The sequence below is a fragment of the Lithobates pipiens genome, unplaced genomic scaffold (genome assembly GCF_037356315.1).
Source record: "Lithobates pipiens isolate NorthernLeopardFrog02 unplaced genomic scaffold, aLitPip1_a1.2 Scaffold_19, whole genome shotgun sequence".
Lineage (NCBI taxonomy): Eukaryota > Metazoa > Chordata > Amphibia > Anura > Ranidae > Lithobates > Lithobates pipiens.
This window is the reverse complement of record NW_027507764.1, coordinates 486475977-486494452: the sequence shown is the minus strand read 5'-3', so window position 1 is coordinate 486494452 and position 18476 is coordinate 486475977. Positions and strand designations below refer to the sequence as shown.

At 40.0% G+C, this 18476-nt stretch overlaps 1 protein-coding gene across 4 annotated transcripts in view; it reads right to left on the bottom strand.

The window, feature by feature from the left end:
* RALYL (RALY RNA binding protein like) overlaps nucleotides 1–18476 on the bottom strand; it is a 1540715-nt gene that overhangs the window by 188795 nt on the left and 1333444 nt on the right. For all 4 annotated transcript variants that reach the window (XM_077492950.1, XM_077492948.1, XM_077492949.1 and 1 more), the window contains one exon: nucleotides 14276–14323. In XM_077492950.1, the coding sequence (XP_077349076.1) occupies nucleotides 14276–14323 (48 nt within the window). The remainder of the gene's footprint in view (nucleotides 1–14275; nucleotides 14324–18476) is intronic.

Genomic DNA, 18476 nt, shown 5'->3' with positions numbered 1-18476 from the left:
GTTAAAAGAAAAAGTTTTCCTAAAAACCTTTTTATGATTATAGCCCCCTACTGGATTGCCCATTACAGTATGTCCTCATACCCCCCTTGCACCTTGGTTTTACTTTACATATGGATAGCAAGGTGCAGAACAAAAAAAAAAGCAAGAGCAAGAAAAAAAAACTATTAAAATACCTCCCGCTTAAAAATAAAATAAAAACTTACTCTAAAAGACTAACCACCCAAAACAAAATCCCATTTTTTTAAATCCCATAAAACATAAAATACAAAAACATTAAGGAATGATTTACACTAGTGGTTGGGGCAGTTAAAATTTGTTCATTGTCCCCCCCTCCAAAGACACCAGATTGGGGGGTGGGCACAAAATCATACCTGATATTGTGCTTGGTGGGCAGCACTACCGGCAGATTGTGACCTACTCACTTGAATTTGGCCATGTGTGCACAGTAGTGAGGAGGCAATCCACTGCCTCCGAAGAGTGATCCACTGCAGATAACTCTTCAGAGGTCCAACACTTATGTAAATGAGCCCTTAATGAAAAAAAAAATGAATAAATCGAAAAAAGAAAAAAAACTGCAAAAGGGTGGCACAGAGGCACACTTGCTGCAGATACAGAAAAAAAGAGACCTAAGAAGGAACTAAGTTAGGTCTATGGAACTGAAGGGACAAAGGGAGGGATAAAAGGGTATGTAGGTATAGCTATTTTTTCCTTAATGGCGTTTGGGTACCAACCTTACCAGGAGGTCTCTTTCTCCCCCACACTATCAAAAACATCTTTGGCTAGACATATTTTAGAGCTATATTTCAGCCAGATATAAAATATACATATGAATGCAGTTCTGTATTCAATACATTTTTTTAAAAGCAAGCACTCTAAGTACCTGAATTTGTCCTGATATCAGTCTCTTGCAGTCTCAGGTGTAGTGTAAGAAGACATAGAAATGCAAGGGGCCATACGATTCATACGCAGGCAAGAGGCATGTTGGTAGAGGGGGAGAGTCGAGTTACAGGGAGAGGAACTCATTGATGTTCTGCTTCACTTGTCACTGTACAGTATGATGTAGGGGGGAAGCTCAGGTTGATCAGGGCTCAGAGGAAGTGCGTTGAATGATACTGGCTATCAGACTGAGGACATCCAGCATCAGAAACAGTGCTTGTCAGTTATAACAGACTTAGACAGGTACTTCATGTCCTTTCTAGTTGGATCAGGACTATGATATATTTATATTTATATATATATATATAATATATTTATAATATAATATATGATATATTTAAAAGTAGAGTTACCTGGAATTAGAGACAGAATTGGACCTCGTGTCATTCTTTGAACAAGTTGCTGCTATATTTTATCCAGACTAGAAGCAGAAACTATTCGTTTTTCTGTGTTCGAATAGTGTAACATATGTGTGTATCTGAAGTCTGGTGATAGAAGTGTCCCTGTCATATTGTTATTACCTAAAATGCATGGTGCCACATACCTAGACCAGTGCTATTGTATGTGTGCAGTGGTCACACTGCAGCATAATATTAAATTAACCCTCTTTACTTAATTATTTAAAATAGAGTTTGTACTCAGCTTATGTTACCTTAATTAACTACTGTCTCTTCTGGTCTGGGATTGTCTAGATGACTTTAGCTCAGGGCTCAGGGCTCAGTAAACAGCATAGGGTAGAGCGAGGTCAGGCATCTGATGGCCCATAGGTAGCAAGAGGTTCAGCTACATGACAGATTCAAAATGTTTAGGAAATGAGAAGAGGAGGAGATTGTGAGTCTCAGTGTCATCCCACTGATGTTATTGGTAAGAAGCTGCATCTCATAGTCGAGTGCCAGTTAGAGGATCTCCGCATCACTATAGACCCAGTATTTGCCTTTTTGGAACTAGAAAGGCATCACACCTGCAATCATCTCCCAGGTGGCCCTGCAACTGGATTTTGCTGCAACATTCATCTGGCACCATCCTTGCTAAACCCGGGTATATGTACACAACTCCATCAGGACCACTGTTGGGTTCATTTGCTACTGTTATATGTTTGTATAGTGTATTTATATGCTATTACTAATCTTTTATCATATAAAGTTTCTAATATTTCTATATTGGTGTGCATCTATTTACTTATTAACTTAACTTTTAACTTATTGTTATAGGCTGAGTGTAGTAGTTCCTCTGCTCCCAATTACTTTTCTAGGTTACTGGTTACTTGCTCAGGAATGTAGTACACTTTGGAGTGGAGGCATTGCCAAATGTATTATTAAGTCTAGATTCACACATATGCAATCTCAGATATTGCCTGTGATTTGCATTCGCACCGCAGGTGCCGATCACACGTGATGTCTGCGCGAAGCAAGTTCAACCATACAGTTGTATGGCTGAACCTGCATTAGATTGGCAGAAAAAAAGTGCAGGGACTTTTGTTCCCCTCACTGAAATTGGATCGCATGGGTGTTCTCACCTATGTGATTTGATTCCTGTGCGAGTTCACGGTTCGCACTGCAAGCTGTGAACTGATCTAGGGATGTCATTAACAATGTATTGACACCTGCAGTGGTTCGCAGAGGACAGTGTCAACTGCTGCGGGAGAGATGTGATGTGAGAACCGGTGCTGTAATCGCGTTGGTTCCCGCATTGCACAAGAGTGAATTTAGGCTCAACCCACTCTTCCACTTGGCAAAGGCTCTGGTCTTTCTAGTTACCTACAGGTTAAACACCATAGCCTGTTTGGAGATTGTCCTTTACTTCTATTTAAAATACCTTTATAGTGGCAAGAGTTAAGCTTTAAATATATTAGAAGACAAGGGTGTTATTAAATCTAACATTGTATGCTATCTATATTTTTTGGTTGTAGCTTTCCCTGTCCAAAACTTCACATAGTATTGAATGAGCCAACCCAGTCATTTCATTATATTGATTGAATAATGATGATACTAGTACCTGTCACTGGGTATTATTATACAGTAATTGGACACTTGTACATTTTTAGTCTGTGCCGTATCACTATATTTTGATAAGAATAAAAAAAACCTTTAACTCTTCTGAAAGTATTGAGATTGAGCAGAATGGTTTGTACTGTGGAAAATATGTTCTATAAATAGGAGGAAGGGTTGCTGAAATGATATATCTGTTCTTGAAAGTCTCGCTGCTTTTCAGAATTGCCTCGCTAATATTTCACCATGAACGTGGTCATTGTCACAGAACAGAATCTGTTCCAGGCATTCTGCTCAGATACAAAGACATTCTCTTTACAAAACTAAGGACGTTGGATGTCAACTATCTCTATAACTGTCATTTTATCTAGTTATATGAAATATACTTTTTTCTGCAGGGAATCATTTTTCTTGTTGGAGAAGAAAGGAAATATGAGAGTACATAAAAAATATAGAGGTACTGCATTTGGTGAATTGTATTTTTGCTCTGGTATGTAGAATATTGCCGACAGAGCTATGTAGGCTTTACCTGACTTGTAGGAAGGTTATGTTTTAGAACATTTTACACAAGGTGGGTTATGCAAGGCCAATTCTTTACATTGTCTGACTACACATGCATATTCAATACTTACTAATGAGATCATGTAGAGTCACTAAGAAAACCTTTGTGTGCAAACATATTGGATTCCCATCCAATCAATATCAGCAGTATTAAAAAATCCAACCAACTTTACTTCTGCAGTATCCTGAATACACTAATGCCGCATACACACGTAGCGGACTATCAGGCGGACTTCCCGCCGGACTGTCCGCCGGACTTTCCGAACGGGCTACTTGCCCACACACGGCACTTTTTCAGCGGACTAATACGGCGTACTAAGTCCGCCGGACTATCCGCCGTACTTTTGAAATGAACGGACTCGCCCACACGCGGAGGAAAGTCCGCTCATTTTGAGCGCGTCTCCAGGTAGGTGGGGCCTGCGAAGGATGCGTCGCTGGCCCCACCACCTGGTATGGACTTAAAGGGGAACCCCCACGCCGAAAAAAATTGGCGTGGGGGTCCCCCCCAGGTCCACATCAGACCCTTGTCCGAGCATGCTACCCGGCCGGCCAGGAAAGGGGGGGGGCGAGCGTACCAGGCCACATGCCCTCAACATGGGGGGGTGCCTTGGGGAAGGGGGGGGCCGCGCGGCCCCCCACCCCAAAGCACCTTGTCCCCATGTTGATGAGGACAAGGGCCTCTTCCCGACAACCCTGGCCGTTGGTTGTCGGGGTCTGCGGGCTTATTGGAATCTGGGAGCCCCCTTTAATAAGAGGGCCCCCGGATACCGGCCCCCCACCCTATGTGAATGAGTATGGGGTACAATGTACCCCTACCCATTTACCTGTAAAATAAAAAATAAAAAACAACACACAAGATAAAATTGTTTAGTGCACAGCTCCGGGGGTCTTGGGGGGTCCGCAGACCCCGACAACCAACGGTCAGGGTTGTCGGGAAGAGGCCCTTGTCCTCATCAACATGGGGACAAGGTGCTTTGGGGGGGCGCGTGGCCCCCCTTCCCCAAGGCACCCCCCATGTTGAGGGCACGCGGCCTGGTACGGTTCAGGAGGGGGGGGCTGCTCGCTCGCCCCTCCCTTTCCTAGCCGGCCGGGTAGCGTGCTCGGACAAGGGTCTGATGTGGACCTGGGGGGGACCCCACGCCAATTTTGTTCAGCGTTGGGGTTCCCCTTTAAGTCCATACTAGGTGGCAGGGCCAGAGACGCATCCTTCGCGGGCCCCGTCTACCTGGAGACGTGCTCAAAATTAGCGGACTTTTCTCCGGGCGGGAAAAGTCCGTTCACTTCAAAAGTACGGTGGACTGGCATACGCACAGCCGGATTGTCCCCCGAAATGCAATTCCGGCGGCAAGATTGGAGTGCAAAACTACTTTGTAAGTCCGCCGTACTTTCGGCGGACTTGAGTTTGCCGGACTTTTTCACCCGATTGTTTGATCGTGTGTATGCGGCATTAGGCCCCTTTTTCACACTGAGGCATTTTTCAGGTACTACAGTGCTAAAAATAGCGCCTGTATAGCGCCTGAAAAAAAGCGTCTCCTTTCACTCCCGTGTGTGAAAGCCGGAGGGCTTTCACACTGGCGCGGTGCGTGGCAGGACAGTAAAATAAGTCCTGCTAGCAGCATCTTTGGAGCAGTGAAGGAGCATTGTATTCACTGTTCCTAAACCGCTCCTACCCATTGAAATCAATGTACCACCGGCAAAGCAATGCTGCAGCGGTTTTAAGCCTTTTTCGGCCCCTAGCGGGGGTTAAAACTGCCCCGCTATCGGCTGAATACAGCTGCTAAAACTACGGTAGTGCCGCCGAAAAGAACCGCTGCTCCAGGTGTATAAAGATAAGGCTGATTGGAGTATCTTGCAGAGTGCTAGTCCTGGCCTGCCTCCATGGAAAACTTGGCTGCACATCCAGAACTTCCGATTGCCTTTTATTTTTGTTCACAAAGATAACAACAAAGACACCAAACTGTGGTCACGTAGACGCCTTTCACACATACATCTTGTGCTTAATCATTGATCAATGATTACTGGAGCCATCGGCAGAGGTGGAGGCAATCAAACGCTGTTCCTAGCTGGGTATGGAGACGAGTGAGGGGAAGTTGGCCCCCACCCGTCTCCATACCATAGCAGGGTGGAAGCAACGTCAAGATGTCACTTGCGCCCATAGGTTTTAAAGGGACTTTTTTTGTAATTTTTTTTTAAATTACATTTTTTTTAATTGAATTTTAATGCAAATATGAGATCTGAGGTCTTTTGACCCCAGATCTCATATTTAAGAGGTCCTGTCATGCTTTTTTTCTATTACAAGGGATGTTTACATTCCTTGTAATAGGAATAAAAGTGACACAATTAAAATATAGTATAAAAATAAAAGGTAAAATAAATAAGAAAAACGTTTTTTTTTTAAACGCCCCCCCGTCCCGCCGAGCTTGCGCGCAGAAACTAACGCATACGTGAGTAGCGCCTGCATATGAAAACTGTGTTCAAGCAACTCATGTGAGGTATCACCGATATTGGTAGAGCAAGAGCAATAATTCTAGCTCTAGACCTCCTCTGTAACGTAAAACATGCAACCTGTAGAATTTTTTAAACACCACCTATGGAAATTTTTAAGGGAAAAAGTTTGTTGCCATTCCACGAGCAGGTGCAATTTTGAAGCGTGACATGTTGGGTATCAATTTACTCAGTGTAACATTATCTTTCACAATATAAAACAAATTGGGCTAACTTTACTGTTGTCTTATTTTTTAATTCAATAAAGTGTATCTTTTCCAAAAAAAAGTGCGCTTGTAAGACCGCTGCGCAAATACGATGTGACAGAAAGTATTGCAATGACTGCCATTTTATTCTCTAGAGTGTTATACATTTTTTTTATAATGTTTGGGAATTCTAAGTAAATTTCTAGCAAAAAAAAAATTTTACTTGTAAACAACAAATCTCAGAAAGAGGTTTGGTCCTTAAGTGGTTATAGAGTTCACACTTTCTGTGCTTAGATTACAGAAGCAAAACAACTACAATTGCAAAATGCGTAAAAGCATAACATCATAAACCATCACCTCAGTCTGATGCCTTTGATGTATTTTGTACAGAAAGACCAAATTCAATCCAATAAATAGCCTTAACAAATATGAAACAATTGCTCAGTCATCACGTTAGACTGTTCTACCTCTATCGATCTTTGCAGTTCTCCTACATGTTTTTGCCACTTATGAATAATATGAAGAGAAAACTTGCATGAGTGAATTCCCATAATAAATATGAATATAAATTAGTTGAATCAACCTGATTCACCACTGTAAAGCATACAACATAATTATAGACAGGTATCATTATAATATCCATTCACTGGCCACCTTTTCACTGTTAATGATTATTACATATTATTGTTGCTATTATTCAAAGTCCTTAAAAAGCAGATTTTCTAAATAAAAGAGTGTAATTATCTGTGAGTATGAAGATGGCTGCTGGCTCCACCTTGAAGATGCTCCACCTGCAGCTCTGCATTTTACACATGTAGCGCTAGTACTCCTGATGAGTACCCGCTATGTATGTAAATTTAGTTTTTGCCCAAAACTGTAGCTGAGTTTTGGAGTTAATTGTGTGAAATTATGCTTTGGTATCAGTTTTGCTGGGCTGTATCAAGGTTCTGCCTGGTCATAGGTGGTTTGCACCTGTAAGAGGCATTAGAACGCAGTCTGGTTGAACGCATTGGGTACCAATCTCTCTCTCTGAGCCCATCAGTGGTTCCGCTGTGTATTCCGGGAGAGGATACTTAAGGTGCTGAAGTCACGTGGTTCTGGGTTCTGGTCCAGAAGTTGTTGCTGACTCCATGGTCCTGGTCCACCTGACCATCTCCCAGAGGCCCTCATAGCCTGGGGTGTGGATCCATCCGTTTCCGAGACTCGCTGGCTAGTCCAAGGCACAGTAACTGGAAGGAGGATTCTAAGGTATTCCGATGCCGTCTCTGGTTTGGAGAGGCCCAGCAACTCGACAAGCAACCAGGGGAGGACTCTTCAGTAAGAGGGCCACGCACGAGGCTGGCTGCTTGGTAAGAGCCTGGAAGCTGAGCTGTTAAGGACACTAATTGAATCTGCATTTCTTATGGTATTGCCGCACCGGCTGCAAGATTCTGGTACAGTAAGAAAGTTCCTACCTCTATCCTTCCGTTTGCAACTAAGTTTTCAACCAAGTCTGTGGCAGAGACTTTGCTAAGCTAAAATTACTTGTTGGCTGCTAGTATCCATAAACAAGGATGTATCTGACAGTTAAAGAATACAGTTGCGAGTGGCTATTCCCTGGAGTATGTAAAGAGAGACTTTTATTGAAATCAGCAGTTCCAAAGTACCTGAGCTATACTTCATCCTTATACCCTCTATTCCCAACTGAGAGACTGAGTTCTGTTTAACTATTTTATTCAAATAAAAACCCTAAAAAGGAATTCAAGTGTGGTCTTTGTAGTTACTGGGCCATCAACCCTGGGAACCCCTAGACAAGAACGATGAGCTATGAGCTGGAGGAGGTAATTGGTAAGCCCAGAAAATTTAAGCTGCTCCTTCGGGGATCAGTGCTGCACACGCTAGAAACATACAAGTCATGCACTCAAGGGTATGATTACTGAACAGATTCATGCATGTGATTTATTGCCCTTAATCTTAAAGGTATCAATACTGTAGGTGCATACAATTTGGTATGTTCTTTATTGGAAATCTAACTTTCCCACACAATTTATTTCCAATCCATTATTTTCATTGGTACACATTTTAATTAGACATGTGTAATTAGTTTCGTTCCCAATTCATTTTTTTAAATGAATTTCGACAAATTCGTTAATTCAGAAACATCTGAATTAACGAAAAGCCATTTAACAAATTTTTCCAAATATTTGTAAGTTTGCATATTTGAAAATTCATAAATTAGCAAATTCATCAATTCATAAATGTGAAAATTCGTACATTTGTAAATTCAAAAATTCATAAATTTGTAAATTCTAAATCCGTAAATTCCTAAATTAGAAATGCAAAAATCCAAAAACCTGAACATTCGAAAATCTGAAATAACAACTATTAAATTATAGGTATTGAAATTTCCTTTCTAATTTTGCTGTTAGTGAATGTAACGAATACGAATATATCCAAAGTTCCGAATTATCCAAAATAAGGAATGCTTTAGCTAAACAAATGGAACATAACAAATTAATAATAATAAATAACAATAATAAAAATGTTTTATTATTATTATTTATTATTAATTAAATGTGTTCCATTTGTTTAGATGTGGCATTCAGTATTTCGGATAAATCATAACTTCGGATAAATTCGTATTCGATATGTTCAATAACAGCCAAATTTGAAAGGAAATTCCAATACCTATAACTTAATAGTTAATTATTAGTTAGTTATTATTTTGGATTTTCATTCTTATTTTTGGATTTTCGAATTTTCTGATTTTTGAAGTTTCTAATTTACAGTTTTACATATTTAAGAATTTTCGAATTTACAAATTTGTGATTTGCTATCATAACGAATGACCCGAAAAAAAAAAGTATGAAACGAAAACAAATACATTTTTTGGCAGTGCACATGTCTAGTTTTAATTCCCTTTGATGTCTCTGTTCTTCTTTCTACTAATACTGTATATATCTCCACCCTTAAAGTGGATGTAAACCCTCCCCTATACCCAATGAAGTGCACAGCCTCAGATGATACACAGAGATGAAACAAATCTCTCTACATACATTTTACATGTATATCGGCTGTCCTCATCTTCCTATATTCTTCATAAAGTGCACATTGTGTTAGAATTTTTACTTCCTCTTTTAATAGTGGGAGGGGAGTCTGGGCATACACTGTGTGACAGCTGATTGCATGAAAGGCACACATAGGCAGAGAAAGAAAGAAACATGCAGAGCTGTTCTGTAAATAGACCAGCTCTCTGCTTATCTATTTATAGAGTCGGAGAACTTTTTAGAAGTTATGCTGATAACAGAGAAATGGAGAAGCAGAAATACATGGGACTTAGGGCTTTGGAGAGAGATAAGAAAACACTATAGATATATGTACGTTCATGAATCAGGTTTATATCCACTTTAACCACTTCAGCCACGGATGATTTTACGACCTTCATGACCAGGCCATTTTTTGCAAAACGGCACTGCATTGCTTTAACTGACCATTGTGCGGTCATGCGACACTGTACCCACATAAAATTGGTGTCCTTTTCTCCCACAAATAGAGCTTTCTTTTAGTGTTATTTGGTCACCTTGGTTTTTATTATTTGCACTATAAACAAAAAAAAGGGTGACAATTTTGAAAACAAAAACAATATTTTTTACTTTCTGCTATAAAACATATCCAATAAAAAAATGGAAAAAAAATTCATTTCTTCATCAACTTAGGCCAATTTGTATTCTGCTACATCTTTTGGGGAAAAAAATATCAATAAGCATATATTGATTGGTTTGCGCAAAAGTTATAGTGTCTACAAACTACGGGATATTTTTATAAAATTTCTATTTATTTTTATTTTTCTACTAGTAATGACAGTGATTTTTAGCTAGACTGTGATATTGCGGCAGACAAATCTGACACTAAGTGACACTTTTTGGGGACCAGTGACACCAGTACAGTGATCAGTGCTAAAAAAAAAATATCCCTGTCACTTTTCAAATGACACTGGCAGGGAAGGAATTAACATCAGGGGCAATCAAAGGGTTAAATGTGTCCCTAGGGGGTGCTTTCTAACTGTTGGGGAGGTGTTTTGACTAAAGGAAAACAGAGATCCATGTTTCTGCTTAGCAAGATCTCCATTTTCCCCTTTGGCAGAAGAGCAGTCTGCCTTGTTTACATAGGCAGACCATCCTTCTGCCTCTCCTCAGAAAGTTTTTTACATTTTTTTGCTAAAATTTGCATTTTTGGCTATAAAATTACTTTGAACTCCAGCCCCAGTACATTATATATTTTCTGAAAACAGAGGCCCCTTAGAAAAAATGATGGTCATGCAATATTTAAAGCGGAGTTTCACCCACAGATGGAACTTCTGCTTATCTGGTCCCCCCCCCCCCCAGTGTCACATTTGGCACCTTTCAGGGGGGGAGGGGGGAGCATCTGCTAATACCTGTCTAATACAGGTATTTGCTCCCACCTAAGGTGAAAGATCGCCACAGAATCTGTTGCGATCTACGCCATGTCCGGCCCCTCCTTCATCCCCCCACTGTCTTCTGGGAGAAACACAGGTCCCAGAAAACAATAGGGACCAGTCAGAACGCGCAGCGTGACTCGCACATGAGCAGTAGGGAACCAGGCTGTGAAGCCGCAGCCTGTGTCGGGAAGCCATCATGGTTCTCCTCTGAGTTAAGAACAGCTCAGGTATACTTTACTTGGATAACGTGATAATATTTTCAGTGGAGATGGAACTCAGATACCCTATTCAACTCCACCTACAGTTGTCCTTATAGTACTCATGTAACTTCTTATTCTGTCCTACTGACTTTGCAGCTCCAATTGTTTTCCAGGTCACTGTCAACCATCCATTAAGTGGTATGTTATCCCTTACAAACCACCAAGCTGAGGTGTTTTCAGAATGTACAGAAAGTATTGGAATGGGGTTTAGGCTTTATTAGACTTGTCAACTACATCGGATAAAATAAACTGTAAATCTATTTCTTTTTACAGCTCTTTGCCTTAAGTTCTGTAAAAGCTTTAAAAATGATTTAAAGTCTACAGGATTGAAAATCAATTCACATATTGATTTTAGGCGGAGGTTAAATAAATAAGTTTCCACTGTTCTAAAGTTCGATGATTCCAGAGCAACACTCTGTGGTGCAGCTGTTTCTTGTAAACGATAGTAGCAAATCGGAAAAGTATAGCCATCTTATGTGAGTCCCTTTTGAAAGTTTCCTGCTGAATCTGTACCAAGCTTATCCAGCTGGGAGAAATTCCCTTCCGTTCATCCTCAAAGTCCCCTTAAAAAAGCTCTAGTCTGTGGTCAGACAAAGAAAAAACTTGGCAGTTCTGCTTAGCCTTATTCCTAGAATCCCTCAGTGGTAACCCTTTATATCTTATTTCACTAAAACTAATGTAAAGGGAAAATCACAAGCAGATTATCATTTTATAGCCAACAAGGAAAGTACACATAAGAGGAGAAATTCACAACGCTTACAGTACATTAAGCAGATGCACTTTCTGACATTTATCCCTGCTAGCCAGTAAACTGGACAACAACACTAATTTTTTTTTTTATAAATTCTGCTTTTAGTTGTACCTGTTTGTATTTAAATATGAAAATTGCATGCAAAAGTGTGTCAATGGCAGGGTGTCTGCAAATTTTAAAAAGTGCAGGAATAAAAAAAAAAAAAAAAGAAGGTGGATTCGACATCACTACCTCTAAGACCAAGGACCGAGAGATCAATGCTAATCCCTCAGTTTTTGGTCTCCATGAGCAGTACCAGTGACTGTCAGTTACTGGCTCTCTGCTCTTCCCCTTCAGTGCTCACTGGAGCGCTGAATTGTGGAGGGGGCGGGAGTAGCCTGCTCCCGACAATAAAGTTGGGATCCCCCCAGAGCCTGGACCGGCTGAGTGATGTCAGCTGACAGCGTACGTTAGACTGCTGATGGCTGAATATGAGTCACTAGTGCAGAATAAAGTGCACTCCTGTGACCCACAGGAGAAGTATGGCCAAAAGAGCTTTGGCTCCACTTCTCCTTTAATGTGATTACCAAGAATGGGACATGCATAAAAATGACTACATTTAAAGTAAATGTACAGCAGTGAAGGTATGGCAATGTATATAAGTTGCATATTTTGTTTACGAAACACAACTATTCATTACTATGATTTAAGCCCCATACACACGATCAGAAAATCGTATGGAAAATACCGCTTTCAACGCGATAATTGGATTGTTAGTACAGAGCTGATCAGGACAGTTCATCCGATATATATCGTACATGCATGAAAAAAAAACATTTCATACAATTCCAGATCGTACGATTTTCGTTTAATCAGTACAGCGATCGTTCGAAAATGCAATACAAATTCATTACAACACATGACATCACTTTCAATTTTTTTTTCTGTCATGCGGGAATTTTCATCACTTTAGTGAACTCATTAGATTCGATGTGAGATTAACATGCAAAAAAAATAAAATGGACCATTCGATCCAATGATCTCATTGTGTGTATGGGGCAATAGATGAGGATCAGATTTTTTTTTTGGAAGCCATTTGTGGAATAGTCTAAAACCCTTAAGGACTCCATTTTTTTCCAAACAGTAGCATTGTTCCCTATCACACTGTGGCTCTGTAAAGTACATACAATATTTATTTACTAAAACACTGGTCACAGTCAAGCAGTTATTTCCTTAAGAATGCCAAGCAAGGAAGCACCCACCTGCCCTCTGCAATGCTGAGACACACCACTGTTTCTCTTAAGCCTAGTACACATGGGCCGAATGGCAGCTGACATGTGGCCCATGTGTATGGAAGCCAGTCCAACATAAGCTTCTGTTGAAGGCTCATGACCGGATACAGTCTGCAGACTGTCTCCCAATAAGCACTCTCAGCCAATGGTTGACCGGAGTGCTTTGATAGGGGTTTTTTTCCCTGTCAGAATACAATAGCACAGCAGGGGAGATAGCTGTACTAGCATCAGATTGTTAGTACAGCTGCATCAACCTGAGCTGTGAATTTTTTTTGTTCAAGTATGTGCAGAAATGGTACACATACAGTTCACACTGCCATGATAATTTTTTTTATTAAGAAGTGTGAAAGATTAAATCCATTACAACAAAAATTTTCCAAAAATAAAAAAAAACCCTTTATCATTCCCAAAGACCTGATAAACAGCTTTACCAATGCTTTTCATTAGGAAGTTGAATGGGACAGGATGGGGCATATGTGACATATTATTCAAAGTGTTGCAAATCACACTGGGTTTAATCCAAGAACAAACATTTATTATACTGCAGCTTACCGTTCTCTAGATCTGTTAGTTGCATTTGTTTTTTTTTTTTGTTTTTTTTGTTTTGGGGGGGGGGGGGGGGTTCATGCTAAGTATATTTTCTGCAAGTTCTAGAAAAGATCTGGTGACCCTGCCAGAAAAGTATGTCCCCATAACTGTGCGTGTACGGTAAAATCTAAAACAATGGTATCAGATATTTCCCCATTATCTTCTGTTACACCCCCTCCCCCCCTTTTCCCCATGAAATTGAATAATAGAGATAAAGAGAGGAGGCAATTTTTGTTGACAAAATCAGGAGAACATACATAGTTACAAAGCTGTCCTTCTATATATACAGTACAGTGAGACAGCATTGTCACTGCCGGGATCACAAAAAATAAAGAAAAAAGCTTGAAACTTGAAGAAAATCAATCTAAGGACTGATGCGCTTTGTGTTTGGGTTTACATACCCTTTAATATTAGCACAAGCACAGTGTATTTACAACTAGGCTTGCAAACACTGGATGCCAATATGCCCATCTTACGTAACCGTTCCCTATCATTTGTTAAAGTGATTTCTTATAAAGAAAACATATTGTATCTAAATCATTTAAAATCAAGAAAATAAAATAAGCACAGTGCATCTATTGCCCTCAGCAACCATGCAACATTTCTGTTTTACATTATTATTATTTTTTTTTTATAAAAAGGTTAAACTTGATTGATTGCCACTCCACTTGTTTTTTTAAATTTTTATTTCTAGTTTTAATGAACCAACCCCTTAATACTGACAAACAGACAAGACAGACAGAAACACACAAGCACACTGAAACACAAGTGAGAAGAAATAACTGCACATACCGATTGTAGAAATCTTCCCGGTAGTAATCATAATCAAACTCATAGCCGCTGTAGAAAGAAAACAAAGAGCAGTAATGATCTGGTGCCTCAGATAATTACATTCATTGATGTCTGTAGAATGAAAGTTACAATTTAGCTCTAAAGTGAAAGACATCATTTCAAGCCTTTATCTGAAAGCGTACATAAGATTAGTTAAGTATGGTAATTTCCCAGCTTTCTACAATTTCACATCTAACCGCTGCACCGCTGTGGCCAGAGAACACGCTTTAATAATAGACCTTTTAGACACTGCAAAAAAAAACATTTATACAAGGGGAGATATTATTTATATATTATAACAATCAAATACTTTGACTGAATGTTAAAGTATAATTCTACCAAAAATGTGTTCTTTCTACCTTTTGGATTGAACTGTGTCACCTAGACCCTAGACAAATACTGAGAATTTGCTGGGGAACAAGATAAACTAGCTTACAGAAGAACATTGGCTATCAGAGAAGTACTGTGGTGGTAATCACTCTTCAAAAGTCACCAATAGAGTTGAGGACAAAAAAAAAGTTACACATTTTGCTTAACCCCTTCACCCCCGGAAGGTTTACACCCCTTCATGAGCAGGCCATTTTTTGCGACACAGCACTGCGTTATTTTAGCTGACAATTGCGTGGTCAAGCAACACTGTACACAAATAAAATTGATGTCCTTTTCCCCCCACAAATAGAGCTTTCTTTTGGTGGTATTTGATCACCTCTGCGTTTTTATTTTTTGCGCTATAAACAAAAAAAGACATTCAATTTAGAAAAAAAAAACAACAATCATTTTTTTTACTTTCTGCTATAAAACACATCCAATAAAAATGTTTCAATTTCTTCTTCAATTTAGGCCAATATGTATTCTGCTACATTTTTTTGGTAAAAAATCCCAATAAGCATGTATTGATTAGTTTGCGCAAAAGTTATTTCTATGGATTTTTTTTGTTTTCTACCAATAATGGCGGCAATCAGCGACTTATAGCAGGACTTTGCAGCAGACAAATCGGATACTAAGCACTGTAACTGTACTAATGACACTGGCAGGGAAGGGTTAACATCAGGGGTAATCAAAGAGTTAAATGTGTCCCTAGGGAATGCTCTCTAACTTTTGGGGGGGGGGGGTGCTTGTACCGTAAGAAGGCAGAGATTTGTATTCCTGCTTAGCAGAAACACACAATCTGTCTTCTCCTGTGACATACTGGGCATCTGCCTTGCTTACATAGGCAGACAGGCATTCTGCATGGGAAAGATCAGCAGGACATCGGGTTGGCCGGACCCGCTGATTGGCTCCCGCTTCAAACCATATCAGTCTAACTTCCCGTTTTGGCTATCTGAAAGGACATGAAGGGACATCTTCCCAATAGGATACAAATGTCAAAAAAACATTAAGGGGTAATAACCCTCTCTTTCTGTATCCAAAATAAAAAGAAATGTTTTGCCATTGGTTCTACATTAAAGTGTAAAACTGGCCACAGATGGATTGAAATTTGGCTGGTTCAGCTAGGACCAGCTGAATTCTGGTCAATGTATGGCCTTCCCTCTTGACAAAAGTCGATCTAATGATCAATTTCTGTGGAACAGGAATGTTGAGAAACATTTCCTGATCAGTGGCTGGAACCAATCGACTGCAGTCATTGATCAGTGTATTCTGAAAGCAAATATGATGTCCCAGCTGGGGGGATTCCTCTACCCACCTTGCTTTAGGGATGGAGGAATCAAAAAATTCCCAAAGAACTACCCATCCATGGCAAGCCTATATACTCCTTTATCAGATCCCATAGTCCGACCATGACCATTTAAATGTATCCACAGTAATCAAAGCAATAAAGTGTGTTCAAGACTTTAATTCAATAGTGGTAGAACTTCAGCTCAATAATGAGGTCAGCTCTGATCTCTCCAGATATGAACTCCATTTGTTAAATACACAACACTATATCATTGTATTGTTGTGTAATTCATAGAACTATATTGTGTTAGACTGACAGAACTCCTCTTCTTCCAGGTTAAATGCTGATAGTTTTTTTTCTGAATTATATGATTCTAGTATGAAATATTTAAATATTGTAAACCTGACCTCGAGTTAGAAATTAAAGTCAAAGACAGGGCCTTAACTCTACCTGAACTTTTAACTTTTAACAGAATCCATGTCATTGAAGAGGCTCAGCTTCTGTGCCTGCTTGTGTGACAGGTACAGCGGCTGGTCACAGATCTCAGTAATGTTGAGCCTGTGGTTTTACCAGGCTCAGCGTTACTGAGCTGCACTGAGGACAGAGTATCACTCTCCACTGTGTCTCCCTACATCACATCCACGGACTGATAGCCTGAAATTTTAATACAGTTTCTGTTTTTTATTTAGATTTAATCTACGCTTTACTAAACGTGCATTCACCAGGAGTTTGAAAATGTTTCAGGACAAGCTTCAGAACCAGATTAGGCTTCAGCAGAGACAAGGAACAAATTTGACTGTTGTGATTTACACAAACTTATATTCACTGGAAAAAGAGAAGTTACTAAAAGTTCTAACATACTTTAGAAGTTCAATATCTAATTTCTACGACATTCCACAGAACTAAGGATTGGGAGAAATATTTCTGTCCCTGTCCACAAGATAAACGTCTCCTTGAAACTGGAACATCTTGAGCATTAGATACGTTTCACAAGCTACAAATGTTTTATTCAATTCACATAAGGTAGCTATTATTGTTAGTTAGATATAACAAAATGTAATCTGATCATGAGTGAGCGTAGTCACCCTGCAACAGGAAGTATGTGATTCATAGTATTACAAGGTGAAAATAAGGAAATATACCTTAAAAAAGAAAACTAAGAACCGCATACAGTATAAGCACTGTTAGATTGCAATACAGTGTAAGTTTGTTTTGCAATTAGATACCCTTTAATTAATCTCTGCTTAATGAGCCAATATACAAACTTGCATGAACACAATTTTTCAGCCACAGTTAAGGTGCCAGAATTCATCCTTGTCTTAACAGTTGATTCCTACCCATGCATCTTTTAAATTGAAAAGCAAGACACATGAATGACATGTCCTGGTCTGGACCCACTAAAACTGCATAGCAGAACCATATGCATTTTTGACAAGCTCAACCCAGAATTTGAGACAGTCCTATAAAAAGCTGTAACTCTTGGGTGATTGGTACAGACCTTATAATGCAATGTTTTTTGGTCAATTATATTTTTTGTAGGTTAAATAAACTGATATGTGTACATTTTTATATGATATTCATACATTTACTTAAAGTGGTGTTGCCACAAAAAAAAAAAAAAATAGCTTAAAATTCATAAAAAAATGTAAAAAAAATAATTGGAAAAAAAAATTACTCACCTCTAAATGCCTGTTGCTAGGGGGTCCCTCGTAGTCTGCCTCCTTCAGTTCCAGGGCTGGTGACATCACTTCCCCTCGGCGCGGCACAGTCATTTGGGACCTGTCACGTGTCCCAGATGACTGTGCGGTGTATAACGGCGCGTGGCGCTGCTCGCGCATGCGCAGTGGGTGCCCGGCTGTGAAGCCACATCCGGGTGCCCACAGTAAGAATGCTGGCACCGCGAGCAGAGCGGGGAATGAGGGGGGCTTCGTTCCCCCGCATAGCTGGACCCTAGGACAGGTAAGTATTAAAAGTCAGCAGCTGCAGTATTTGTAGCTGCTGACTTTTATTTTTATTTTTTTTAGGTGGAACCCCACTTTAAGTAATAATATTAATAGCAATAATAATAATACATGCGTCAATGCCATTTGATGATTTGATGCCAACAACTGCCAAACACTGTCAGTATGCTCATTGGCTATTTTAGCCAAAGTAATTATAAAAGGAGTTGTAAAGGCACAAGGATTTTCTATGCATAATGATAAAAAAACCTTCTGTGTGTAGCAGTCTACTCAGAACCCGATAATGACTTACCTGAGTCCCATCTCTCTCTGGCGATGTCCACAAGTGTCTAAGCTGTCTGGGACACTCCACCTGATTGGCTGAGACACAGCAGCGGAGCCATTGGCTCCTGTGGCTATCAATCTAAGTCAGTCAGCCAATCGGGGGAGAGAGGGGGCTGGGCCGGGTCAGGGCTCCATGTCTGAATGGACACATGGAGCTCTGACTTGGCACGGGTACCCCCATAGAAACCTGCTGGCTGAGGGGGCACTCGATTGGAGGGAG